Genomic DNA, 27,742 nt, shown 5'->3' on the forward strand with positions numbered 1-27,742 from the left:
GATACCCGCTGCTGGTTGAGCCCAGCCTGGTGCACAGGCACACACACCTCAGCCAGGCTCTATCCTGGCTGCGGTGCCAAAGCCAATGAGGAGACACACTCCAGCCTGCCCTTCCCCCTCTCCCTTCTCAGCTTCCCGCCCCAGATACCCCAAGGCCACCTGTTGGCCCCCAGACCGACATCTCAGACCCTCCAACTCTCAGGGGACTGCAAGCAGTGGCAGCCACTTGCAGGGAAGGGCTGCTGAACCTGGAGGAGAGGGGGAGGCACCAACGTCAGCCCTGGGGGAGGGGTGTCCCCAGGGCCCTGACGCCCTCCCCGGCAACTGGACAGGGGCCCAGGCTGGTGAAGCTGGCTCCCCTCCAACTGCCAAATACAGACATGAATCGGCCACAATTCACCCCCCCCAACCACTTTTCCTCCTGGTTCTCCCACCCCAAGCCCCTGTGGCCCAGCCCCAGGCAGGAGTGCACCCCGACTCACCCCGAGACTCTGCTCCCGAGAGGACCCCAGCCTGTGCCTGTCCTGAAGGCTCCAACCTGGGCCCAGGCCCTCCTGTGGCCTGCCCACTGCCCACCTTGTCCCAGGGCCCAGGGCCCTGAGGGACAGGAGCCTGCCTGCCCAGCCTCAGACGTCCTGCTTCTCGGCTGACCCTGCTGAGGCTCCACACAGGGGGGGCCCGGGGGGAGGGGCAGGAGCCTAAGCCGGGGAAGGAGGAGTGGCCGGGAGGCTGGGTGGCAGGCAGCTGGTGGGAAGGTGGTGTTGCTGAGACCACAGGCAGCCTGGCGCTGGCTGCAGGGAGGGAGGAGCGGGGAGGGGCAGGCGACCGGCTGGATTTAGCCAAGCTCATTCCCGGGCTGCCGGGTCTGCCTTTTCTCTCCTTACAGCTCTGGACCCTGACAAGGGCAAAGACCCCTCAACTGAGCACTCTGTGCAGGGTGCAGGGCCCTCGGTCCCGGGGAACCTGGAATGGCGCTGGCCCCAGGTGTTCAAGGCTCTAGTACTACCAGTCAAGGGAAATGCCAAAGCCTGCCCTCACCCCTACCCCTGCCCATGCCCTGAACAAACCACCAAGATCTCTGCCCCAGAGCAAGCTTGGGCTGCCATTCTACAGTGCTAAGCCATGCCCAAAGGGCACTGGTGGTTCACTGGACTAAGCGGTGGGCTGGGAACCACTAGGTCAGTGGTTCAAACCCACCAGCTTCTCTGAGAAAGATGAGGCTGTCTGTTCCCATAAAGATTGACAGTCTCGGAGGGAGGGGAAAAAAAAAGAGGACCTGATGCAAAGGGCTTAAGTGGAGAGCAAATGCTTTGAAAATGATTAGGGCATGGGGCTCAAGGTGAGGCTGCGGCGGAAAAAAAAAAAAAAGAAAATGATTAGGGCAAAGAATGTACGGATGTGCTTTATGCAATTGATGTATGTATATGTATGGATTGTGATAACAGTTGTATGAGCCCCTAATAAAATGTAAAAAAAGAAAATAAAGAGCACATAAAAAATGAAAAAAAAGATTGACAGTCTCAGAAATCCTACAGGGGTCGCTCTGAGTCAGGGCCACCTCGATGACAGTGGGTTTGGGGTTTAAACCACACCCTGTGTTCTCCAGGAATGAGGGGCAGAGAAAGCGCCAGGCCCCTTGGCCTGAGGGGTCCCAGACATAAAGGCCCTCGCCCCTCCATGGTCAGTTTAGCCCAGGGGGCCAACCCGACACCCAACTCTCCTACAAAACACACCCGGCAACTTTCCCCTAGTCTCATCAGCTCCAACAGCCAGGAGAGGCTGCTGCTTCCCCCAGATACCCCAGTGTGTAAAGTGGGGCAGGAGAGAAGAGGAGGTGCTCTCAGAGCGAAGTGTCCTATCCAGTGTCCTTCCCCCTCCTCCTTGCACCTCCACCCGCCAGGGCCACATTCCCAAGCTCTGACCTGTGTTTCCAGCATAGCCCTGGAAGGAGGAGGGGTGGGGTCAGCCAGGGGAGGGGCCCACTGTTCTGGTGGATTGGTCGTGAAGTGGGGTCGGGGTCTGAAAGCCACTCTGAGCGTCTGCTCTGGGCTTGGCCCTTCACTGACACGGGGGCGCAGGGTGGTCCCTGGAGGTGGATGACCTTCCTGCCCCTCCTAGAGAGTGAAGCCGGGTTCCAGGGTCACCTCCAGCTGGACCAGAGATTTTCAGGGTGTTTCAGAGACCCCTGGTGGTGGCAGGGGGAATAACATCTTGGGGGCATTGGGGTTGGAGGGGGCCTATGGGAACAGCCTATGCAGGTGCCTCAGGCCTATGAGAGGTGACACTTTGTACCCCTAACATTGCGTGGCCAAGGCAGTTGTCCAAAAACCTCTACCACTGGCTTCCAGAGGCTTCCTAGCCTCCTCAGTAGGCTCTAGTGTCTACCCCACACCCCAAGATCTCACTGTAGAGAATAGTTCTACCAGGCAGGGAAGGGAAATAGGTGGCCCCCTACATTCACAACCCGTCCCCATCAACTGGCCATATCGATTAGCCCCTTCCCTCTCCCCCACAGACACACGCTTGGTTGGTATCCACCCTGAGATGGCACAGAAGAAGGGCCTGGCTGGCTACCTCTGGTGCCCATCTCTACTCTGACCCACACAGTATTGTCAGGAATTGTAACTGCTTCCACAGCATCCCGTCTGGCCCTTTCAATGCTGCACTCAGGACAGGATCCTACTGTGAATAGGGCAGGTCTTTGAACTGGTTCAAACCGGTTCAGTCCCAGCCAGGGAAACAAGAGCAGCTCTGTGTTGCATAGCAACCGAATCTCTGGTGGCTGATTCAGGCATCAGCTCCGCCCCACGCCTCCCCCCCCAACCCCCACTGCTTGGACAGCCACAGCCTGTTTCCTACTTGGGTCAAAATCTGCCAGGAGATTTGTTTGTTATGTCCTGTGCCCACCGTCCTTTCTGCTAGCCATGACTGGAATTTTGAACCAGTTCTAAGTCCTGAACCATAGTGACCAGGGAACTCCTTACTCAGGCCAGTGACTTGGGCACCGGGCAGTTCCCAGCATCCTCTGAGGGGGTTCTCATGCTAGCCATGAACACGCAGCAGCCACCACATCAATTGTCCACCACAGACACCCCATCATACAACCCACTTCATCCCAGGGGGTCTCACAGCAGGATCACCTGGAAGTTCAAGTAGTCATTCCTGAGCCTTACTCTGACCTCCGAATTAGATTTCCCAATATGGGATTATATCAGCATATTCTTATACTTACAGTGTTTAGGAAGCCCTCATGGCACTGCCAGGTAAGCTCTGGACTGCTAACCACAAGGTCAGCAGTTCAAATCCACCAGCTGCTTAGAGAAAGATGAAGGTCCAAATGCCCCCATGAAGATTTACAGCCTCAGAAACCAACACACAGTCACTATGAGTTAGAATCAACTTGACGGTATCAAGGGTTGACCAGCAGAGAAAGATGCACTGTGGGTTAGGCACTGGGCTATTAATCAGGAGGTTGGTGGTTCAAACCCACCAGCCACTCCGTGGGAGGAAAATGAAGCTGCCTGCTCTTGTCAAGAGCGAGTCTTAGAAACCCTATAGAAGGTCACTGTGGGTTGAAATGGATCTAATGGCAATGTGTTTGTTTGGTTTGGTTGAATCTTATAGGAAGCTGACACCCAATGAGCTTGTACCCCCAAATCCCATCTCCATCAGCTATTAAACTAGGGAGCAAGAGATCTGAACCTAGGAGGCCTGGTTCCACAGCCCATGTGCTCCTCCTGCACCACATGGATGCTTACCTTGGGCAAGGGCACTAGGTCTCTGGCAGTGGTTCTCAGTGCTTACTGAGCATCAGAATCACCTGGAGGGCTGGTTAAAATGGGGTTTTCTGGGCCCCCCTCCCAGAGTTACTCATTCAGTAGATCTGGGAGGTCCAGACCAACCGTTTTCCTTTCTGACATGTTCCCAAGAGGATGAGATGAGGCTGCTGAAAGATGGTGAGGACCACCTCCCCCTCATCGCCTCCGCCACGCCATCTTCACTTGTAGGCAGACGCTCATTACCCTGTGCAGTGGGGTGTCTCGCCCAGCTTCTGTATGACCACCATATAGTTCCAACAGCCGCCAGGGCACTGGGGAAGTCATGGGGAGCTCACCCACCCATGGCCGCCTCACACAGTGCAGACTCAGGAGGTCTGGGCCATAAAGTGACCAGAGTGGGCAGGTCCAGCGGTGGCCTCAGAGGCCCCTGGCTGGTAGGGAGATTCAGACAAGCCAGATACAGAACTGCCTATAAAAGCAAAGCGATACGAGGATCTGCGAGCAGGGGAGATACAGGCTATGGGTGTTCAGAGGGCAGGAGATTCCGTGTGGCTCAGAGAAGAGGGAACTGCAGGGAAGAGGTGGCATTAGAATGAGAGGTTCCTTTAGGAAGTGGAAACATTCCAGGCAGAAGAAATGCTGCAAATACTAGAAAGGAAAAAATTGTGCGTGCGTGTGCGCGTGCGTGCATGTGTGTGTGCGTGTGTGCGTGCGTGTATGGGCGTGCGTGTGTGCGTGTGCGTGTGTGTGTGCATGTGTGTGCGCGTGTGTGCGTGCATGTGTGCGTGCGTGCGTGTGCGTGCGTGTGTGCGCGTGTGTGCGTGCGTGTGTGTGTGCACGCATGCACGTGAGTGTTAGCCTGGCCGCAGTCTGGACCGGAGGAGTAAGATGTAGAGCACGTCAGATCCCCGGGCCTTTCTCTTGTGGTACCGCTGGGTAGGTTTAAATGGCCAACCTCCAGGTTTGCAGTTGTGTGCTAACCATCAGCTGGTGGGTGGGTTGGAGTTTCCCCAGGGTGCTGGGTGCGTGTGGGCCCCGTGGACATAGAGATGAAATGTGCCAGGAATGTTTCTGAGCCGGCTGAAAACGTACACGACTCTAGAATTGAATGTACAAATTCGAGAGGCTTTGACGGGGTCAGCTTGACCTGGTGGGAGGGCTGAATGACTCTCCTGGGAGTGATGAGACTGAGCTGCTTGGTGTCCCAGGAAGCCTTCCCAGCAGCAACAGGCAGGGCCTCTGAGGTGCAGCCTCCTCTTGGGAGAGCACCCACCTGTTGTGGCAGGCCTGCCTCTGCGGGAGAGTGCGGCTCTGGTCAAAGAGCCCGCCTATTTGTTCAGATGTGTCTAAACCCCAGATGGACAACATGGGCCATGCATGTGGCATTCCAAGATCCCCCATGGCCACCACAAAGGGGTCCTCCAACCAGGCCTGGCCTAAGTCCTCAGAGTTCGAGGCAGATGGCAAGGTCTTAACCCTCTTCCCCTACCTTTGTGCTCATGGCCCCTCTAGACAGCCTCTTTCCCTCTGTGTGTCCCTGGTGACAGAACTGGGTGCGGGGTCACTAACTGGAATACTGGTGGTTCGACTGTTCTCTCCCGTCTCAGAGGTGCTGCGGAAACAAGGCCTGGAGAGCTGCTTCCGAAAGGTCCCAGCCTGGGAAACTCAACACCGCACCGAGTCAGAATCTACCTGGCCCCAGTGGGCTGGGGTTTGAGCAATGGGAAAGAGGCCCCGGGTTTGGTGTGACACCCCTGCGGGTGCTCACCGATGGTGGCGGCTGAGCAGCTCAGGCACCGAAACGGGCCTCACCTTCGTCCAAGATGAGGGTGGCCGGCGGCCGTCCATGAGGAAGTCAGGGGCGCAACGAGTGAATACTAGAAACTCGGGCTCACATACGAGCCCATGGGACCTGAGCTAGAGGGAGGAGGGAAGACAGGAGGATGGAAATGGAGTGACCTCCCCGCCATCCCTATTCCTCCTCACAGGTCCCCAGAGGGCCTCCTGTCAGAGCCCCTGCGGTGGGGGTTAGCCCAGAAACAAAGCAAGGGCAAAGCCAGGACCTGAGATGAGGCGCCCCAACCCCGCCCCAGAGGGCTGTGGGCATTCCTGCCTCGCCCTCCCAGCCAGCTCTCGGGCAGTCCCGAGTCCACCCAGTGCAACAGTCAGCAGCACTGGCTCCGGAGCCCCCGCGCCAGGGCTCCCCGGCAGGTCTCCAGCTGCGTCAGGCTCTGTCTAGAGGCTCAGTATTCAGGCATCCCGCAGGGTGGCCCCAGGCCACCCGAGACTCTTACAGAGCCCAATCCCCACAGTGAAGTTCAGTCTCCTTGGCCACATGTCACAGATGCCAAGGTGCTGGCGGCCACATCTGGAACAGTGTACACCGGCCGAGCACACTGCCGCCATCCCAGGGCCTTCTAGGGCTTGGGGCTGCTCTAGGCCAGGGGAGGCTGGCTGTTGAGACACAAGAGCCAATCCTGTCCCTCACCACGGCTTAACAATAATCCAAGAGCCACCCACGTATGCTTCCAAACAAACGAGACCCCCATGATCTGAATCGCATCCTTTGAAACTGTTTCCATTTTACTTCAGAGCCACCGTGCACGGGTGAAGCAGTCACAAACCGCGTGTCAGCCAGAGCGCCGATCCCTGGATCAGACAAAGAACCCAAGCTGCCCAAGGCCGTTTCCCTGTCTCAGTGGTCGCCGTCATGGCCACTGAGTTGATTCTGACTCCTGGCGACCCCTCGTGTGCAAAGTGGACCTGCTCCCTGGGGCTGTCCAGAAGATAGTTGCTAGGCCCGCCTCCCCAGGCACCTCTGGGCAGGCCCGAACTGCCAACCTTTCAGCTAGTGGACAAGTGCTTAACTGTCTGCTCCACCAGGGCCTCCTTCCTGGTCTGCAACTCGGTCGTGACAACAGAGCCTGCCTTGAAGGCCTGTGATGAGGATGCCACCACAGGCCTGGCCCTGGGTCACCTTCAGTAACCCCCACACCCAGGACAGGCTGATCTTCCAGCCCCGCCAGGGCCCATCCACCTCCGGTGTGGACACACCTGCTGCCTAACTCACGTGAGGCTCCTAACCGTCCCAGAGAGATCACAGATACTGCTGACCTTGCCAGAGTTCCATCTCTCTCTCTCTCTGTTTTCCCATCTGTGAAGTGGGAGTGCATACCCCTCCCGGGGAACTCTGCGGGGGGTGATGCGGTTCCAAGGAGGGAAGGGACTCCGTGGTTTGGGGCAAGTCGCTGGCACTCTCCCAACAGGAGAGCTGTGTAGAGCAATGAGGCACCTGACACCCGGGGGTGTGGGGAGGCACTCGATAAGCCAGGCTGATGGATACAGGCAGCACCAGCACACCTAACTGCCATTAGCACATCTCGCTCTCTCTACCCACCCACCCGTCCACACACCCTGTGGGCCTCGCTCAGGAGGGTTGGGAGGGACTGAAGTGGGACCTGGGAAGTTGGTGAGGCTCAGACCCTGCCCACACAGACAGACACGCCCTCCAACACTCCCCTCCTCAACCGTAGCCACTTCCCCTAGTTCTCAGTCCCTGGTTTCCATGGTTCCCTACAATGCATGAAGCACAGTGGCTCTGAAAAGCAGGCTCATTCTGATCGGGTGGCACCCCAAGAGGGCGCTGGGCAGCCAGCCCTTGTTACCATGGTACTTGGGGGTGGGGTGGGCAAGGAGACAGTGAGAAGCAAGAGAAGTGGCTTCCTGAGGGGCCTATTCCACATGACACCACACACTCCCTCCCTCGACTTTCTCCCCACCCACCCACAGCCTTACTGCCAGACACCTCCCCTAGCCCGGGAGCCCTCCTTCCCCTAATGTTTGTGCCACCCACTGGCTCCACCCATCCTCACTGCTCTACGGGTCCGTGGGCCCCCATCCAGCTGCTCTGGACCAAACAGTGCCTTGTAGGGTAAGAAACTCAGCCACCGAGGCTGAGCCTGGCCCCGTGTGCCTGCCCCTCAGGCTAGCTGGCCTGGCTTACGGGGGCTGCGTGGTAGCTGCAATGCCTGGCACAGCTGACTAATGCCCCGCAGCCTGCCTGCCTGCCTTGCTTCCCTGGGTGGATGAGGCACAGAGATGCGGGAAGGGCAGGGGACAAGGTGGCTGGGAATTACAGAGGGACTGGGGGTTGGGGCCTTGCCAGGGCAGGGGTGGCATCCCCAAAGAGCAGCGAGTCTGAAGAGAGCAGAGAAGGAAAAGCATCACCTCTTAATAACGTTAACAACCAACATTTGTCTACGGCTTCGCGGTTCATAAAGCGTGGTTCACACGTTCGCCTTCAGCCGTGAGGACGGTATAATTATCCCTGTTTTACAAACTGCACAGCAGTGGCGGCAGCAGCAGCAGTGGCTCCAGGCAAACGCAGAACTCCCAGGCAAGCGCTGACAGCTGCTTCGTCCCAGGCCTCCTTCCCGACCTTAAAAGGCTCTCAAATGGCCTTGTGCCAGCCAGCACAGGGGCACTCCCTACACCCACCTCCACCCCCTCCACCCCACTGCTGACTCTCAGCCCTAGCCAGGTATGGACTAGAGTCCTAGAGCCAGGCCTGGGTCCCCAAGGAGTGCAGGGAAATGAGTCAGAGGCCAGATCCCCGAGGTGATGGAAGGATGGAGGCATGCACAGGAGGGACCCGTATGATTCAGCGCCGGCTTGGCTCAGGGTTGAGGATAAGGAGAGGGGACGAGTCCCGGGCAAGCCTGCTGTCCCTCAAACCCCCGAGGGGGCCATCCAAAGGAGTCCACATAGGACTGGGGTTCAGACCTGACACCACAGAGAATGCCCCCTTGCGATGGAATTGAGATTCTTGGAAGTATTCTTGTCCCCTGCGGTGCTGAGCGTGAGGACGAGACAGAGCATCTTGTCCTGCCCCTCCCCTGTCAATCTAAGTCCCTGTTCCTCCCCTGCCAGACTAAGTCCCAGCCTCCTGGGGACCAGAGAAGCCTCAGTTCACCAATTCCTTGAGGTGGCCCCTCCCTGAGCCCCCCGAGCACTGCTCCACCATGATTCCCCTGCCCAGCATGGTCCTCTGATGTGGCCTTGGTCACCCAACTGGGACAGCCCTGAGGGATGAGTCTGTCTTTGGCCCCCTGGGCCCTCACACCACAGTCCAGAGTCCAGCAGCCTGCCTGCGTCAAACTGGCCATGTCCACGGATACGGGTCCAATCTGTCCCGATCCAGGAAGAGGCTGGGCACACACCCAAAGGAAGCCGTCAGACACCAGGCGAGGGCACATGTAAAAATAGAAAGCAAGGCAGCCGCGGCCACGCCATCTCCCGAGAGCTGCTCTCCACCAAGCCCTCCTCACGGCAAGTCAGTCCCAGGGGGTGATGGGAGCACCTCTCTTCCCTGGGTGGGCTGGACCTCGAGCGAGCAGAAATGCTCCCAGGAGGCGCCCGGTGACCAGGAAGTCCTGTGAGCGGAGGCTCAAGGAGAACTTGTTCTGCCCACAGGATTGTCACAGAAGCGCCTTGAGAAGATGTCAATCAATGGCCAACCTCACTGACTTCAGGAGTTGGCCTGCCTGCTGTCTGCCTCGGCCCTGTACCGAGGTCATTTTAATGCCTTCACCCGAGGCCTGACCTCAGGGCAGACTGCAGACCGACTGAGCGGCTGGAGGCCGAGGAAAGGAAGCTGTGCCCAGGCTTCAGTCTCAGCCCCACCTGGATGCTACCTGCCCACCACTCCCCACTCTGCCCAAGGGTGACGGGCTCCCTACCAGGTCTCACAGCCAGGGCGGCTGCACAGCTGGCCGTGCCCAGCTCGTTGGTGGCGATGGCCGCGTAGCTCCCGGCGTCAGCCTCCCGGGTCTCCCGGAGCAGCAGGGTGTGCCTCTCGCCTTCTGCCCGGATGAGCAGGCGGCCATTGCTTCCCAGTGCTGACCCATCCTTCTGCCAGGACACTGTGGGGAAGCGGCGGGTGAACCAGCTGGCCTTGGCCCACGGGGGCCTGCTGGGGACGATCTCCCATCCACACGTGTCCCACAAGAACCCAGGGCACTGTGCTTCCCACCCTAGGGAAATCAAGTCCACGCACACACACACTCAGACACACACACACTCAGACACACACACACACGAGTCAGGCCAGCCCCCAAGTACAGAACAAACTCTCCTCCCTGTCCGAGAGGATGCTGGGAAAACCAACCAGCGCACCCCGCACCCCGCACTTGACCTCAACCTGGCCCAGCCCTGGAGCTCACCTTGGGGCAGGGGGTTGGCTGTGATAATACACTTGAGCAGCACGTCTTCCCCTGGGGCTACCGCCACGTTCTGCAGGGGGATCTCAAACACAGGCGCCTCCAGGGGCTCTTCTCCGGCCGACACGTAGGAGTCGTCCGAAGACTCTGCCCAAGACACCAGTCGCAGGGTAAGCCGTGGGACATGGGCCTTGTGGAGAGGCAGTGGCAGCCCACCCACCACTCCTCCTAGAGAGTCACATCCAAAGAGTAGGGCTTCCTGAAGGCCAGGGTGGGGAAAGAGGGGCTCTCTCCTGAGGGCAGAGCAGGGCTCTTCCACAGGGCAGGGTGGCTGTGACCCCCGCCATATTAGCTCAGCTGCGCCTCGACTCCAGCCATAGCTCAAATGTCACTTTGAGAGAAAGGCAGGGGCTGCGTGGTATACTTCTGAATAGAAGTCCATCACCACGCAGACATACCAGGCCCTGTGCAAGGCACAAACAGGGCCCCGGTGGCACAGTCCTTAAAGCACTCGGCTCTAACCAGGTCAGAGGTTCGAATCCACCAGCTGTTTTGTGGGAGAATGATGGGGGCAGTCTGCTTCCATAAAGATTTACAGACTCGAACACTCTATGAGGCAGTTAGTTCTACTCTGTCCTCCATGGTTTCTGAGAGTGGGGATCGACTAGACGGCAAGGGTTGGGGTTGTTCCCCCCGCCCGCCCCTGCAAGACACGTTGAGGGTCACAAACGTTTATGATCTGAGAGAAAAGGCAAAGACAGGAGGATGAGCTGATAGCGGCCCGAGACTTAAGCACTAATACAGGTGTTACGGGACAGCATGTGGGGAACTGTTCCATTTGTGACGTGGCAAGGTACCACTGGAATCAGAGAGGATGGGGGAGTGGGGGTCACACAGTGCCCTGTGAGGCCTTACAGAGACCCGCTTCGATTCCCTCTGTCCCTTTCACAGGAATGCTTGGCATCGGCAGGGAGGATCACCGGGAAGACGAACGGCAATAAGACAGGCCTGACTTATAGGAAGAACCTAACACACCACTGTCCAGGCTTGCTGGTACTTGCCAACGGACACGGTTAAAAGAGGCTGGCACGCTTAGCAAGTGGCAGCAAAAATCCAACTCCTGCCACTTCTAGCCGGGCACAAACTCAATCCAATCCTCCCTGCCAACCTCTGTTTTGTTTAATGGAGCTAGTAGCAGCCACAAGCTTGCAAAGCTGGAATGCAGTTTGTGGATAAGAACCCTCCCGGGTGCCTGGTTCTCAGAACGCCTGGTATATAACCAATAATGGCTTTGAGCAGCAAGGTCTGCTGCAAAAGCTCTCTTTGAAGTGTCAGAGAGCTGAGAAGTCACTTTGAAGTCGAAGGTGCACCTGACCTAAGCTGTAGACATTGTACAAGGTGCATTGGGGAGCACTTGGTGCATCCGCATGGTGGCGCTGTCAAGAGCCTGAGGATGTGCTGTGGGCAACTAGAGGAACGAACCACTCTATTGAAAGAGGTGTGGCCAAACGCTCCTTGAAAGTGAGAAGGTGAAGAGAGAAAAAAAGAAAGAAAGTGAGAATGTGGAGATGTAGGCTCGTGTACGTTGGACGTGTTATCAGGAGAGACCAGTCCCTGGAAAGGGACATCATACTTGGAAAAGTGGAGAGTCAGCGAAGACAAGGAAGACCCTCACTGAGATGCATGGGCACTGTGGCTATCACCACGGACTCCAACAGACAATGTGCTCTCCCGGAGCAGCAGGGTGTGCCTCTTGCCTTCCGCCCGGATGAGCAAACGGCCATTGCTTCCCAGTGCTGACCCATCCTTCTGCCAGGACACTGTGGGGAAGCAGCGGGTGAACCAGCTGCTTTCATGGTGATGAAAGGCCCAGCACCGCGCAGTATTTGGTTCTGTTGGACCCTGGTTCACTATGAATCAGAACGGACTTGACAGTACCTACCAACAACAGTAGGACAATGGTCAGGGGCCTGATCTTCGCTAGACATTTTGGAGCACTAATATTTCAGTGAGAGAAGATAATTTCCATGAAGACACAGGTGGGTGCAATGGAAGTGATTCAGAGAGGGTGTCAGGAGCCATGGGCAGTGATCTAGCGGAGGGAGCAGCAGGCAGAGAGGCCCTATCAGGACTGGCGTCCTCTGTCTCTCAAGAAGGTGGGCCCCATGCGGAATGTTCAAGAGCCGGAGTTGGCAAGGGGTGAAGACATCCTGGCTTTGGGGCATTGCCTGTGGGAAGCCGGCGTGACGTACCAGTCCGCTCAGAGATGCAGGGCCACAGGATGGGAGAGAGGAAGGAGGCCAGAGATCTTCCTGGCCTAGAACATGGCGGGCCAGGGGTCGGGTGGGCAAGGAGATCACAGGACAGAGTTGGCTGGTCTCAGCTTGCCTCTAACAGGGACCTAAGTGTACTTTATGGAGATTAGCTAGTATTCCCTGTCCCACAGAGCAGTGGGGCTGAGAAGAGACTCCTTGAATTCCCACCTGGGCGTCCCCCTCATTTGAAACTTGGCCCACCTGCCTAGCAGGCCACTGGGCCAGGCCAGCACCTATGGTGCAGCCTTGGCACACACCTCAGCTCCAGCACGCCTCCATCAACCCATACACCCAGCTGCCTGGCCAGCAGGAGGTTCTGAGATAACCCTTCCCTTGGGGTCCAGCCCCGGTCCAATAAACTGCGCCCTCTCCCCTGGTCTGCAGGGAGGGCCTTACCGAGTTCGGGCGAGGTGGGCCGTGGCCGGCGACCTTTGCCATGGCTGCGGGCCCCTCGGCGGTCCCAAGCCCCCCAGGGCCCGTCCTCCTCCGGCCCTCTGCGCAACCTCTTCTCCGCCTCCGGCCCCGCCCTGTTCTTCTCCAAGGTCTGTGCTCCCGCAGCGCCCTCCGGGCCCGGCGTGGCCCAGGGCAGGAAACGCACCGCCTGGGCTGGGGGCTCTCGCTTCCGACCTGCGGGCGTTTTCGTCCTGGGCTCGGCGGGTTCCGCGGCCGCGGGGGGCACGGGGCTCCGACACTCCTGGATAGCTCTGCCACGGGTCAGTGGGAACTGCTCCCGGCGCCTCACCTCCTGCTGCGGCCCTTCCCCCGGCTCCGTCCTGGGCCCGCGGCTCCGCGGCCTCGCTGACTCGTCCTCCGGCCTGCCCGCGACCCTGGCGGGGGGCGGCGGGGCGGCGGCGGGGCTCTTAGGCGTGGAGGGCTGGGAGAAGAGCGGGGGCTCGCCGGGCTCGCGCGGGGACGGGGCGCGCTGCAGCGTGGCGCGCAGGGACTCGTGCGAGCGCACCAGCTCCTCCCGCGAGGCCGAGCGGCGGATGCGGCCCAGCTCCTGCGCAAAGCGCAGCTCGAGGTCGGAGGCCGGGCTGCGCTGTCGCGAGCGCTCGTCCAGCGAGGCGGCCTTCTGCTGGAACAGGCGGCGCCGCTCGGCCACGCTGCCCGCCGGCGCCCGCAGCTCCTCCTGCGAGGCGCCGGGGCTGCCCCACGGCGCGCCGCCCGCGGACTTGGGCTGCTCCAGCGAGCGGGCCTTCCTCAGGGGCACCCAGGGCCGCAGCGGCGCCGGCGGCGAGTCGCTGCGCTCCAGGCTGCGCCGGCGCTCCTCGAAGAACTGCAGCTTGTCCAGGATGCGGGAGCCGGCGCGCACCAGCCTGGGCGAGCGGCCCAGCGCCGACAGGCGGCCCGAGGCCTCGCTCAGGGGCGTCTGAGGTCGGGACTCCGACGTGCCCGCCAGCGAGGGCCCCGACGACCTGGCCTTTCTTCCGCGCTTCTCCTCTGCGGTGGCGTCCTCGGGCAGCACGGGCTCCTGAGGGCGCCGATGGGGCGACGTGGGGCGCGCTGAGGGCTGGGCGCTCTGTCCCGGCGGGGGCCGCTTTCCCACCCGAGGGGAAGGCGGGGGGAGCAGCGCGGACTTGGAGGGAGGTGGTAGGGTTGGGCGGCGCAGGGCTTCGCTGGCCGGCTGCGGCTGGGGGTCCGGCTCTTCCCTGTGCAATCCGCTCGGAGGGACGCTGCTGGAACCAAGACCAGGGGTGAAGACTTAGGGGGTCTCTCCTCCCAGACCCTTGGCTCGTGACAGGAACTGAGCGGTGGGCATGCTGGGCAGGCTTGGGAGTGACAGGGGCCAGGTCCTCCTGCCCCGCCCCCCGGCACCCTCCAGGAGAGCACGGCCAGAGCAGGGGCTGGGGGAGAGAGGGGCTGGAGGCTCTGGCTGCAGAAGATGGGGCTAGTGTGGGCCCAGGCACAGACGACGCAGCCCTAGGCGCTCAGGCCAGCCCCCTCCCCCAGGCCCTGAAGCTGGGAAATAGCGGGACCAGAATTCAGCATGAGCTAGAGGAAGGAATGGGGTTTGGACCCAAAGGATGAAGTGCAGAGGGAAGCATGGGATGGGGAGGGACCCTCTCTGTAATGCAGCCACCCACTCATTCCTGCCCCAGTTGACCCCACAACCCTGCTTATCCTCAGAGAACACATGTCTTGCCCTCCCCGTGGCCCCCTAGAAGAGCAGCAACCGAAGCAGCCCAGCAGGCTCAGCCTTCAGGGAGCAGTGCCAGGTGGCTGTGAATGCCTAGCACTGACTTGGAGCCCTGGGCTAGCCCCACCACCCTCACCTGCATCATGGGAGGACCCATGGTGGCTGCTGGGATCTCTGGGTTAAGGGCTCTAGGACACCCGGTTTCCCCACCCCCCACAGTCAATCTAGGGAAGGAGCCATGGTGATGGCCAGCGGTTAAGTGCTTGGCTCCCCAGGAGGTAGAGGGAGCAGGCTGCTTCCAGGCAGATTCACAGTTTGGACACCCACCACCCACAGGACAATTCTGCCCCATCTTCCCTGACTTGATGGTAGTGGATACTTTGGGCTGTCGTCCATCTATCACCAGACTAGGTCTTTGACCTTGCCCTGCCCCTGAGAAAGGTCCCCGAGTCCTTGGCAACCTCCCTGAAAAACAAGGAAGTCCCCTCACCCCAGCCCACACCAAGGGGTTTGCCAGAAACTTGGAAGGGGCCGGAGTAGGGCCTGGAAGGGGAGGACTCCTCTCACCTATTTTGATGCTCAAAAGTTAGCTCTCAGTTTTCCCTGTCTGAGTCCCAGAGAAGCAGAGCAAACATAAAGATTCGTAAGAAAAGGAATCTGGAAGCTATTAACATCATACCCATTAACTCAAAAAACTCACTGACACTGCGTGTATTCTCCGACTCATAATGACCTTACAGGGCAGGGTAGAGCTGCCCCTGTGGGTATCCAACACTCTTAACATATTCTGGGAGTAGAAAGCCTCATCTTTCTCCCCATGCAGCACCTGATGGTTTTGAACTGCTGACCATGAGGTTCACAGCCCAATGTGTAACACCAGCAGGGCTCAGCCTGTTAGAGCTTGCTTACTATACACTTGAGGAATGGCTCAGGCATGTGCCAGGCATATACATGGTGTCTACAGGTGTGCCATGAAAGCCTCACAACAGTCTTTTGAGCTAGGAACTGCCATGATCCCATTTTCAGATGCAGATTAAGGCTTAAAGAGATTAAGTGATTTACCAAGGAGGCACAGTAATGGTAAGTGCTAGGATTCAAACCCAGGAAGTCTGATTCCTAAGCCCTCTTTGTTCCCTCCCAAATGTCTGGGTTTTGGGGGGGGGCAAAGAGGGAGGAAGAATGGGGGCACAGCCTGGGCAGAAGTTCTACATTTGCCAGGTCTGATGATGTTTTCCCCTCCCTGGGGCAGCCCCTCCCTCATACCACCTCTGGCTGGCTGGGTCAGTAGCAACACAGACACCGGAGGAAAGAAGCAGAGCCGGGGCCAGTTATCTGTGGGAGGCAACGACTGCTTTGGGGAGGGGCAGGAATGGGGTGATGCATGGAGAGAAATTGGGGACGGTCTAGGAGGCCTCTTGCCGCCTTCACCACTGCCAGCGGCAGCTCAGCTCCAGGCCAGCCTCTGTACCACAGACATCACTAAGGAAATGGGTTCCTTGAAAGTTGCCATAGCAACTCCAGGCTCTGGCTGGGGCCTGGTAGAAAAAGGCAGAGAAGGGAAAGGCAAGTCCGGGGCACAGGGGCGCCTGGGTAATGCACAAGGGGGGGGGGGCACTTTCCCTGCCTGGACCTCTCCTACCACCCATCCTCTGTCACTCCATCCACCCTCAAAACAGTGCCCCCGATACACACACACACACACACACACACACACACACACATGGTGGACCCCTTCTTTCTTCTCTCTGATGGTACCTCCCACACACCCATGCCCATCATGCCATCACACCCATGCCCCCCTCCCAGCTCCCCAAATACCCCCAATTCTTTGATCACCACTCCCTCCTCTGCTAAAGCACACCCTTCTGTGATCTGCCAGCCCCTGAACCTCCAAAAATGGCTTCACCCCAACAGTCCACTCTGCCCCACCCCTGCCAGGCCAACCCTCAACCCCACTTGTGGGAATTTCCCACTGGGCTTCACTGGCCCTGCCTTCATCTTCACCAAGCCCTCTACCTCTCCCCGCTTCCCCCTCATCTCCAACCCCTGTCGCTGAGTCCCCAGCCTTCTGCCCCCCACCCCCTGCTCCTGCTCCCCAGCCAGCCGGCCCCCATCTGCCCTCTGACCACCTCACTCGCTTCTCTGGCTTGTCTCTCCGGGTGGCCCTCCTGCTCTCCCGGGAGCTGCCGTGCGGAAAGGTTCCGTTTCTCCCCGAAAAAGGCCCACAAGGGAACAGGAATGTGCAGAGAGATGAAAAAGCAGCAGCTGCTGAGACAGCAGGCACGGAGGGGGCCCCGAAGGGGGGGGGGAATCCTGGGGACAACTGGAGCCTGAATGGGTGAGGCAGGAGAGGGCCCCTGGGGAAGTGGAGCGCCTAGAGGAGGCAGAAGGACAGAGGGGTCCCGGACAGAGGGGCCATGGCATGGGGAGCCAGGACAGGTGGGAGTGGAGGAAATGTGTGGGTGGTGACAGGACAGGAGCAGCAGCGTGGGAAGATGGGTGGCAGCAGGGGGGGTGAAGAGCGCACAGGGGAAAGCACATGGGGGTCCCGGCAGTGCAGGGCAGATGGGTGCGGGCCAATGGAGCGATCAGGGGCAGTGCAGGGCACAATGGTGAGGCAGGACAGTGCAGGCCAGAGCGAGGCTGTTACTTACACGTGGATTGAGAGCGCCCGTCCTCTGTACAGACTGAATGCACTGCCATACAGGTCACTGGCCACCGAAAGGCTATCCTCTGACCCCCAGCTTGCGCCCACCAGATTAGCTCGAGATGCCCGCACCAGCGGCTCCACCCCCAGGTGCCGTGGCCCGGCCCCGGCTGCCTGTGCTTGCCTTGGGCTGCCCTGGAGACGGCAGGTGCCACCCCCGCTGCCCGCTTCCTGCTCCAGGACCGTCTGCCCGCTGCCCCACCAGCTCACTTGCTCCTCGGAGGTGCCTGTCACGGAGGTCGGGGGTGTGTCCAGGGAGGTGCCCACCAGAGTATCGGAGCCCCCTAGGGAGAGCAGCACTGTGAGTCTGTGGCCCCTCTTGTGGGAAGCCCAGCAGTCTGTCAGTTGAATGCCCTGGGGAGCTCACCCGTTGGGGTGCTGAAGGCCCCATCATCCCGAAGCTCCAGGCGCTGGGTCCCCTGTACATCGCTGATGTCATCCTCACCCGTCTCCGAGTCTGGAGAAGAAGGGGTCTGTGTGGGCTGGGCCCTCCTTCCTCTGATACAAGTTCTTCCTCCCTCACCCCCACTGCGGGCTCCAGTGTAGGTGCCCATGCCCCCTGGCATCCTGGGTGCCACACCAGGGCCCTGCCTCCATCTCTGGACCCCTAGTCACCCCACCCCACCCCCACCTTCTTGTGGCCTTCGAGGCTCCTGTCCCTTTCCCAACCACTAAATGGACTGCCAGGGTCTCCTCCCATCCCCTTTGCTCCCCAGTAAGCTTCCGTGTGGCCCGCAAAGAACAAATTCCTAGGTTCCAAGGCCCTACACGCACGCTGAGTCACCTTAGAGACGCATTGTCAGGGCACTCGACTAGCCGCAGGGCCAGCCTGTCCTCAACCCCAGCCCAGCTGGAAGATTCAGGGTGCAGCTGAGGCAGGGTGAGGCAGGCCAGGCCGGCGGGGAGAGGGGAGTGGAGGGTCAGGGCAGAAGTAAGTTTCCTACCGTAACTTTGCTTTCTGCAGGAGCGGAAAACTTCGCTTCCATAGGAGCAGCGGGAGAAAGACAGGGACAGACTGTTATCAGAGCGTTTGTGGGGGTAGGGCCCGGTGGGCAGGCAGGACGGAGGGGGCCCAGTGCCCAGAGGTGCCCTATGGGGGTGGGGTGTGAGGTGGGGACACTTTGTGTGGGCAGGTGTCGCTCCTTCTCTCCCTGACTGCAGGTCCCCCTGTGCCTAGCACTGGGGAGCCCGTGTGCCTTGCCTAGTTAGTCCAACTGCCCCAGTAATCCTGGCTCCCTTGGCACACCCCAGTGCTCCCATGTCCCCACACCCTGCGCTAATGTCACATGTACACATGTGTGAACACACACACACACTCTCTCTCTCTCTCTCTCTCTCCTACACCAGCCAGCCCAACTATAGCCACCAGCCCTACCATGAGGGGTCATGCCCACCCACTATTCCTATATTTACATTGCACTCTGACTCCTTGCAAAGCAACCCCCCACCCCTCCCCAACCTGCCTCACGAGGTGACAGGCACCTCTGAGGGCCCTCCTGGTCCTCAAACAAGCCAGATGCATTTTCTGGCTAAGAGCAAAGTTCTCCGCCTGCATTTCTCACTTTCCCAGAGTCCGTGCAGTTCTGTGCCTCAGTTTCCCTATGGGTGCCATGATGAATGGGAGCCAAAGCAAGTCAGTGAGCTCCCCACCTCCCACTTAGCCCCTCACATGGAGGACGGTGAGTCCAGGCCTGTTGGGCTGGGACTTGTCTTGGGGCCTGGCCCACGATGTAGTCCCTTCTGGACTGCAGGGCTTGCTTAGGGCCTGGGTAGGAGATTGTGTATGTGAGGGCAGGGGTCCCACATCTCATGGGCTATCTTCAGGGCCATGATGCCTCATCAGGGTGGGGCAGGGACCAAGAGGTGCAGTGGGCATGGACTATTAGCAAAGGGCAGCCAAGCTCCACGCACCATGGGTGAGTCGGCCGAAGGCCCGGCGGGAGTGGCCGGTTTTCTGAAAGAGAAACACCAGAAAGAGTTGGTGAGGGGAGGCTCCTTCCCGCCATCCTGACACCTGGCAGCGGGTACCTCCTGACCACACTTGCTACATCAAGCAGAACTCCTCCTGGAGTGGGGGAGGGGGGTTTCTGAGGCACTAGTATCCCTGTGGGCAATGGCCCCAGTCTCCCACCCCAGCCAGCCCTCCTTAGAGTCTGCAGGCGCCTCAGTCTGGCTCTCAGGAAGCACAGGCCAAGGAAAGCCCGGAGAGCAAGGGATTCTGTGGACAGTGGACGGAGGCTCCCGGGGCCAGGACAGGGCTACACCCTCTGATGGAGGACAGAGACCAGGTAGTCCGGAAGCCGGGATGGGGGTAGGATGGCGGGTGACTAGGAGACACAGCCAAAGGACCCTGTTTCCTGAGGTGGGGAGATAGCCAAGAGGAAAGCAGGGACAGGGTGATGGGGATGGGGGGCACAGAGCCTCAGGAATGCAGGAAGGAGGCCTGGGTCGGAGGAGGACAGGCCGGGCGTGGGGAATTTCCTGAGCTTCGGCACAGATTCCTGTGTGTTGCCTCCAGGAGCTTGGGAAGATGGAAGGCCCCAGAGTGGGGGGCTGGGGCCAGCTGGGCAGGGAGTGGGGAGACAGCTCTGAGCCAGGCTCTGACAGAGGCGAGGAATGACACGGTGGGCAAGTAGCAAGTGGGCAGTCACGCCAAGGGCTGCAGAAAGGGCCTCTCTGGTGGTCGTGGAGACTGCAGGGTGTGTGGGGGGTGGCTATCCTGGAGCCGGTGGGTGGGGGGTTGCAGGGCCTTAGAGCCTGGGACGCAGCGAGCGTCCCCCGCCCCCCCCCCCACGTCGCAACGGCCCGCTACTCGCTGGGGCTGGAACTGGGGTGGGGCCAGCACAGCTCCCCGCGCCCCCTGCCCGAGTCCAGCGGATGACCGCCCTCCCCCCACCACCACCCGGCGCCGGCCCTCCCGGCCCCTCCCGGCGCCGCCCGCCCCCGGAGCCTCACCTGGAAACGCTTCTTCACCCACAGCTTCTTCATGGCGGGGGAGGGGAGCGGGCCGGCGGCCGGGAGCGGAGGGGACGCGGGGGCGGGCGGAGTCGGAGGCGGGGCCGGGGGCGCCGGAGCGGCGGGCGGGCGGGAGGCGCCGGTGGCGGCGGGAGCTCGGGCCGCGGAGCGGGGCGGGGGAGGCGGCGGCGGCGGCACCCAGGGCCCGCCCCTCCCCCGCCTGCTGCACCCCACCTGCCGCCCCTTGCTTTCCTGCACCCTTCCGCGTCCCCAGGGGGCGCAGTTTAACTGCACCCCGCGCCCTCGCACACCTTCCTACTCAGAGAGCTCCACCCCCCCACTCTGCATCCTGGGCCGGGGCACGCAGGGAAACTGAGGCACAGAAGAGGGTGCAGTGGCCCCGAGTCCGGACCACTCTGTCATTGACAGCCCAGCGCAGCCTCCTCACCACCCCCGCCCCTGTCCCGCGGGACCTCTCCCGAAGGTCAGCAGCATTCCCACTTGCTCATTCCAGAAACATGCGCGCACAAGCACTGCCAGGCAGCCGCCGCCGCAGGGCACAGCGCTAGGAGGGGGGGGGGGGGGTGAGGGTGCCTAGGTTAGGCACCGGTTCTAGGTGCTCAGAGGTGCTGTGTTGGCAGGACCCCAGACCAGGGCCCTGCTAGATCAAGTGTACACACACACACACACACACACACACACACACTCATTCCCCCCACATGCTCTGAGCTTGTTTGTGCTCTTCCACACCACCCCACGAACATGCTCACACACACAGATCTACTCCCTCTATACAATCATGAGACGCCCTGGTGGTATAGCGGTCACAGGTTGGGCTGCAGTCTGCAAGGTGAGCAGTTCTAAACCACCAGCTGTTCTACCCCAGAAAGATGAGCTTTCTGCTCCCGCAACGAATTTAGAGTCTCAGTCTCAGAAACTCACAGGGGTGGCTGCTGTGAGTGTTTTTAGACATGTCACGTCATTCACAGTAACTCCAAAAGCTTCCCCAAACCCACCATGTGACAGAGAAGTGGCGTCACACAGGTTCTGTGACTCCCAGGGCTGCCCTGCCCTGCATTCCCATCCCAGCATGCGCAGGCCCTGTCGATCCTGGTTTCTGGAAGGTCACTACTGTCAACATTACTAACACGCGTGGCATTGCTTAGGGTTGCTATGAGTTGGCATCACCTTGAAGGCAGGGAGCTTGGGTTTTCATTTCGTACTTGGTGTGTACCAAGCATTCGGCTGCACAGTTCATAGGAATCGACTCAGTTAATCCTCCTAAGCTGGAGGGAGACTGAGGCATAGTGAGCGGACTTGCCCACACAGTAACTGGGGAGCCAGCCAACCCTGGACCATCATGTCTCACATGCTGATTGGCCAGTGGGTCTCCCTGACTTCTTCAAAGCCTTGGCCTTTCTGTTTCTCCTGCACAGTGGTTAGGGTGAATATGTTCCAGTTCAGTTGCTGGCAACGGCCCCTCTCTGGCTTTCCAGTACCTTCTTGGCACCTGACACTACCCGAGTTGGTGCCCCCGAGGGAAGCAGTGGTCAAGAAATCAAATGATGTATTGCATTGGGTGAATCCGCTGCCAAAGACTTCGTTAAGGTGTTAAAGAACAAAGCTATCCAAGATGTCATGTTGTACCCAATCCATGCTGGCTTCAGTCGCCTCATAGACACACAAAAACTAGATGATGAGTAAGGAAGGACCCCCCCCCACCCCCTAAAGAATGGATACCTTTGGATCCTGGTGCTGGCTAGGAAGATTGAACATTCCGTGAACTTCCAGAGGAAGGAACAAATTTTGTCTTGGAAGGACAGCCAGAATGCTCCTTTAGAAGGAAGGATGGCAAAACTGGATCTCATGTACTCAGGACATGTTATCAGAAGGGACCAGTCCCTGGAGAAGGACACTGTGCTCGGTAAAGCAGGGGGGGTCAAGATAAAAGAGGAAGGCCCTCCACAAGAAGGCATGGCGCACGACTACAAAAACCAAGTTCAAACAGTAGCCGTCGCGAGGCTGGCGCAGGGCCGGGCAGTGTCTTGTTCAGCTGCACGTCGCATTGCTTCGACTCAAAACAGACTCAATGGCACCTAACAGTGATGATCAAAGCCTTCCTGAAACACACACCACACACTCAGACGCATAACACGGGACGTGCACTGAGAGAGTATCCGTGGGTGTCCACACCAGTTCCAGCCAGACGACCCACAGGCCCTTTCCCCACCCACCACCAAACACGCCCATCACAGATGGGGGAGCCGAGTGGGGAGAAGGGGTAACTTGAGCCCCTGTTCCCCAGGAGAATCCAAGGGGCTGGCACATTCCGTCGCAAAAATAACCAATGGGCAGCAGGCGTGACTGACGGGACAGCTGGGCCCAGGAGGGGCCGCAGGAGTCTGTGTTCCTGCCCTGGGCCTGCACGGGTCACCCCCTCCCAGGCTCCCCCTACTTTCCCCTGTGGGTGAAGAGCTATGCCCCTACTGCTGTTCTAAACCAGCCTTGTCACTTTCTGCACCGTCAGCATTTCCTTTCACCCGCAGAAAACCCCAAATTCCACACTTACCTGAAGCCCCACACAGACCCACCCACTATTCCCCTGCCTCCCCTTTGCCTCCTCTCTTCCTGCCCTTGCTCAGGTGCTGCCTTCACTGACCATGCTGCCCAGTGGAGTCTGACTCAGAGCGACCCCAGAAGACAAAGTAGAACCGGCCCCTGGGGTTTCCAAGGCTGCCGTCAGTACGGGGACCGGCTTCCAGGTCTTCTCTCCTTCGCGTCTCTGAATGGGGTTCACCTCTGACCCTTTGGTTAGCAGCCAAGCGCTTAACCACTGTGCCACCAGGGCTCCTTTCTATGTTCCTAACGACCCAGTCTGTCTCTGGCACACCATCTGCCTCCCCTCCCTAGGATGGACTCTCCGGGGCCAGAGAGGGGAGTCTGTTCCTTTTGTTCTCCTTCCACCCAACCCCTCCTGCTGTCTCTGCCCCCAGAACACTGGCAGGCATTCTGTAGGCGCTGAATAAACATGGGAAGGTGTGTCAGGTGTGGGATGTCGAGGATGGCAGCGGTGGGGAGAGCAGGGAGGAAACCATCGTGGTCAGCTCCATTCATCTGGCCCTCTCCCTCCCATGCCCAGACCCAGACCCCTTTCAAAATAAATAAACAAACAGCTGAAGAAGCAGTAGCTGGGATGACATCTCTTCATAGCCCTCAGGGTCTTCCTGGAAGGGTCTGCGCAGCTCCAGGCAAGAGTGTCCTGTTGTTGGGGCCTCTCTGTTCCCCTCTCGCCTCCCTTGCTGGGGTCTTCACTGCTCCTATGATGGCCCTCCTCCTCGCTTTCCCATACCCATCCCCAACTCCCTCCTAGTTTCTTCCTAGTGGTTCATCAAACAGTCAGGCTCTGGGTGAAAAGGTGACAGACACAGAGTGCTCCTCAGCACAGGTCCTGCTGTGGCCTCCGACCTCCCTCTTATGAAACGGATTCTAGCTCCAACCTGAGAAGTCCCGTCTGCTAAACGTTGGGCTACTAACCACAAAGAAACAACATTCAACCCCACCAGCCTAGTAGCCCTGGTGGAAGACCCTGAGGGCAATGAAGAGATGTCATCCCAGCTACCGCTTCTTCCGCTGTTTGTTTGTTTATTTATTTATTTATTTTGAAAGGGGTCTGGGTCTGGGCATGGGAGGGAGAGGGCCAGATGAATGGAGCTGACCAGGATGGTTATGCAGTGGGCTGCTGTCTGCAAGGTCTGTAGTTCAAACCGGGTGCTTGGCGGGAGAAAGATGGGGCTGTCTGCTCCTGTGAGCAGTTCTAGCCTTGGAAGCTCACAGGGACAGCTCTAGTCTGTCCTACAGGGTCATTGTGAGTCATCGCAGAATCTGTCAGAAAGAGGTTTTGCTTTTGTTTTTTTAGCCAATGGAGGGTGGGGTGGGGTGGGGGGTTAAGAAATGAAGCTGGCTGACATAAGGATGTATGGATTGTGATGAGTTGTACGAGCCTCCAATAAAATGTTTCAAAACGAAACAGAGAGATGAAGCTGTCTGCTACCATAAAGATTTAGCAAGCCTCGGACACCCTCAGCGAGATGGAGGGACACAGAGGCTGGAACAAGGGGCTCAGACATCGGAACAATGGTGAGGATGGCACAGGGCCTTGCAGTGTTTCCTTCTGCGGTGCCTGGGGTCACCGGAGGTCCGAGGCGACTCAATGGCAGTGGGTTTGGCTTGGATCTCTAAGCTATCCCTCCAGGCCTACCTCTAAATTTCCAGGATTAGCCTCTGACCTTTGACCTCAGTGATGGACACCCGAGTCTTCCCCACCCCAGTTGTGGTGGAGGAATCTGATGGGGACGAGGCAGTTAAGATCGGTTCTGACTGCCTCTCCCCCAAGCTATTTCTGCCCAGCAGAGACAACACGGACCCAGTGTTGGTTCTGGGACCTCACTAACCATGTGGCATCTTTGAGCCCCTGTTTCCAAACATGTATAAACCCTAAACCAAACTCGCTGCCATCACCAGTCGAGGCCGACTCAGCAACCCTTCTGTGGGTTTCCAAGACTGTGACTGTTTATGAGAAGAAAGCCCCTGTCTTTGCCCCTCGGAGCGGCTGGTGGTTTTGAACTGCTGCCTTTGTGGATTGCAGCCCAATGCCTAACATATTGAATGGTCATACAATAATGCGGGTCCTAGGAGGTTAAGTGATTACATGTGGTAAAATTTCAAGTTCAATCACTGCCGTCAAAGCGATTCTGACTCATGGCAACCCTGCGGTACGGAACTGCTCCACGGCGTTTCTGAGATTGTCAATCTCTACGGGAGCAGACAGCCTTGTCTTTCACCCAAGGAGCAGCTGGTGAGTTCAGACCACTGACTTTTCCATTAACAGAGCCATGCTTGACCCACTGCACCACCAGAGCTCCAGATTGCATGTGATCGGGTAAAAGGAAGCACGGTATGGTTGTCAAAGAGTTGGAAAGTGTCATGCCTCTGTACCTCCCTTCTCCCCCCCATGACCCCCACTCCGCCTGTTTCTACAACTCACAGGATTCCACCCTGTTCCCCCCTCCCTATGCTCTCCAAACTGCAGCCCACCAGATTCCTTTGGCTCAGCCTCCCAGGACACGTCAGTATCCCTCCATCCTCGAGCTAACGTCTCAGGCCTCCGGAGTTCCAGCCACCTTTACATCACCCCGGGCTGCGGAGCCATAGAGCTGTGTCGGCCAGGAAATGTCCTCCTTCCCTGGTCAGCCAGGTCCTGCTGGCTTCCTCGGGTGCTCCTCCTATTCCTTCCAACCAGCAAGTTTTCCACGCGTAACGGAACGGTGCTGAGCTGCTTCTCTGGCTGCCCTGGCCAGGACCTGCTGCTAGGGGCGGTGGTGAGGGCAACATCACCAAAAGGAAGCCCCTCCCTTTCCCAGAGCACGTGGGAGGGGTGTGGTGGAGAAGCAGGCCAAGTAGGGTGGCGAGATAGACCAACATCCTGTCTCCACTCCACCACCTTCTATCTCTACCCCTGCTGCACTGCTGGGAGTTGTCATGGGGTCAATTCCAACTCATGGAGGCCCCAGGTGCGCAGAGCAGAACGGCTGCACAGGATTGTCAAGGCTGTGACCTCTCAGAAGCAGATCTCCAGGCCTGTCTTCCAAGGCACCTCCAGGTGGGTTTGAACTGTCAGCCTTTGGGCTAAAAGTTGAGCATTTGTGCCACCGAGGGACCCTTTGTACAACCAAGGCAGGCCACTTAATCTCCCTGAGCCCCAGGGTCACCAGAGTTACTGTGGGACATGAATGACACGTCAAATGATAGCCGCTAGCTCTAAATTGCCCGCCACATTGCAGACAGTAGCTATTATTACTATTATTTAAAGTTACGATCAAGAGTTATTATCCATTAATAATATCAAGGCTGTTCTTGGGGCACAGAGTTCACTTGGAGGCTAAATTCTCATGCGGAGGTTCCCCCCACTCATCACAGGTGGTCCAAATCAGAGGCCTCCTGCTGGACCATGAACCCAAGTCCAGCCTACAGGCCCAGGGTTCCAGCAGGGCAGCTCAGCCTGGAACTGTCCCCCCTGGCCTTGACCAGGGTGCCTAGCCAGAAAAGAGCTCTGTTGACCGTGACCCCACATGATGGAGGAGCTGAGGAAGCTGCCCTGCTAGATCCCCACCCCAGCCCCTCTCCCCAAGAGGATCAGAAAGATCAGACCCAGGGTCCTCTTGTACGAATTGCTCCCCATACTGGACAGCTCCCCTCCCTACTTTCCTCTCTAACCTCTGCAGCAGCCCAAGTCCCCCAGGGTCCACAGCGGGAGGACTGGGTTCTGAGTTTGGGTCAGCCATCACTGGCGGCGTGTCATAAGCAGGCCTCCCTCTCCTGGGCCTCGGCGTCCTCTCCTGGACAGAACTGTGAGCAGCCATCTCCGCAATCCTTCTCATCTCTAAACAAAACATGGCCACCACCCTCCTTCTCAGCCCTTCCCTTCCCCAGTCTCTCTCCCTCTATTCGAATTCTCTTCAGTTAGCCATGTCCAGTCCTTAGATTAGGAGCCATTGGTGGCGGTGTGGTTATGAATTTGGCTGCAGTTTGAAACCACCAGCCACTCCATGGAAGAAAGATGAGACCTTCTACTTCTGTAAAAAGTCCGTCTCAGAAACCCACAGTGGTGGTTTTACTCTGTCCTGTTGCTGTCGTGGTTATTGTCGTTTGGGGTCCTGGTGAGTTGGTTCTGACTCACAACACCCCCACCCAACCCCCGACAACAAAACAGAACGCTCCCTGGCCCTGCGCCATGCTCAGAATTGGTCTTATGTTTCAGCCCGTGGTAGCAGCCACCGCATCCATCCATCTTGTCGAGGACCTGCCTCTTTTCCATGGCCTTGCTACTTTACCAAGCATGATGTCCTTCGCCAGGGACCTTGCTCTCCTGACAACAGGTCCAAAGTACGTGAGACAAAGCCTCACCATCTGGGCCTCTAAGGAGCATTCTGGCTGTACTTCGTCCAAGATCAATTTGTCTGTCCTCCTGGCAGTCCGTGGCACGTCTTCGCCAGCACCATCATCCAAATGTATTGGCTCTTCCTTCGGCCTTCCTTACCCACTGCCCCACTTTCCGCTGCCTATGAAGCGATTAGAACCTCCATGGTTTGGCTCGGCCTCGCCTTAGTCCACCCTGCTGTCCCAACGCTTGACAGAGGGCTTGTGCGGCAAATGAACTCTATCATATTATCTCCAGGAGAAAGACAGGCTTTCTACTCCCATAAACGAGGGGCAGTCTCAGAAACGCACAGGGTGGTTCTACCCTGTCCTACGGTGTCGCGATGAGTGGGAATCAGCTCAATGGCAGTGAGTTTGTTTTGTGAGTCCTTAGATTTACACTCTATTTCCAGCCTCCTTCATCTCGGGCCCAGGGCTACCAGTACCAGTTGCTATGGCGTCAATGCAGACTCCTGGCAACGCCGAGGGGGCTCACCTGGACTTCAGTCCCATATGCTTTTTCAATGGTGGGTTTGGAGGGTAGCAGTTCTCCTGACCTTTTTACCCAGTGTCTCTGAGTGGACTCAAATGGCCAGCCTTTTTCCTGAGAGGTTCAGAGCCAAGATTCCCCCACAGGCTACTTCTTTCTCAGATCA

At 58.6% G+C, this 27,742-nt stretch overlaps 1 protein-coding gene and 1 long non-coding RNA gene across 7 annotated transcripts in view; one reads left to right on the plus strand and one right to left on the minus strand.

The window, feature by feature from the left end:
* The window catches only part of SPEG (striated muscle enriched protein kinase), a 51,723-nt gene extending 31,476 nt beyond the window's left edge, over positions 1 to 20,247 (minus strand). For 2 of the 6 annotated variants that reach the window (XM_075530028.1, XM_075530033.1), the window contains exons 1-8: positions 20,112 to 20,247; positions 19,068 to 19,110; positions 18,101 to 18,130; positions 17,524 to 17,613; positions 17,104 to 17,440; positions 12,709 to 13,988; positions 10,001 to 10,144; positions 9,518 to 9,700 (exon numbers count right to left, since the gene is read on the minus strand). In XM_075530028.1, coding sequence (XP_075386143.1) covers positions 9,518 to 9,700; positions 10,001 to 10,144; positions 12,709 to 13,988; positions 17,104 to 17,440; positions 17,524 to 17,613; positions 18,101 to 18,130; positions 19,068 to 19,110; positions 20,112 to 20,144 — 2,140 coding nt within the window. In that variant the 5' untranslated portion in view covers positions 20,145 to 20,247. Of the gene's footprint in view, positions 1 to 159; positions 345 to 482; positions 2,745 to 9,517; positions 9,701 to 10,000; positions 10,145 to 12,708; positions 13,989 to 17,103; positions 17,441 to 17,523; positions 17,614 to 18,100; positions 18,131 to 19,067; positions 19,111 to 20,111 lie in introns of those variants that run through there. The other 4 variants (XM_075530029.1, XM_075530030.1, XM_075530031.1 and 1 more) reach the window with 4 other exon arrangements.
* Positions 19,320 to 27,373, plus strand: LOC142424659 (uncharacterized). The gene is made up of 3 exons (XR_012779381.1): positions 19,320 to 19,444; positions 25,201 to 25,770; positions 26,929 to 27,373. It is a non-coding gene; the product is annotated as an uncharacterized LOC142424659 (long non-coding RNA).
* The last annotated feature ends 369 nt before the right edge of the window (positions 27,374 to 27,742 follow it).

Source organism: Tenrec ecaudatus, chromosome 13 (assembly GCF_050624435.1).
Source record: "Tenrec ecaudatus isolate mTenEca1 chromosome 13, mTenEca1.hap1, whole genome shotgun sequence".
NCBI lineage: Eukaryota > Metazoa > Chordata > Mammalia > Afrosoricida > Tenrecidae > Tenrec > Tenrec ecaudatus.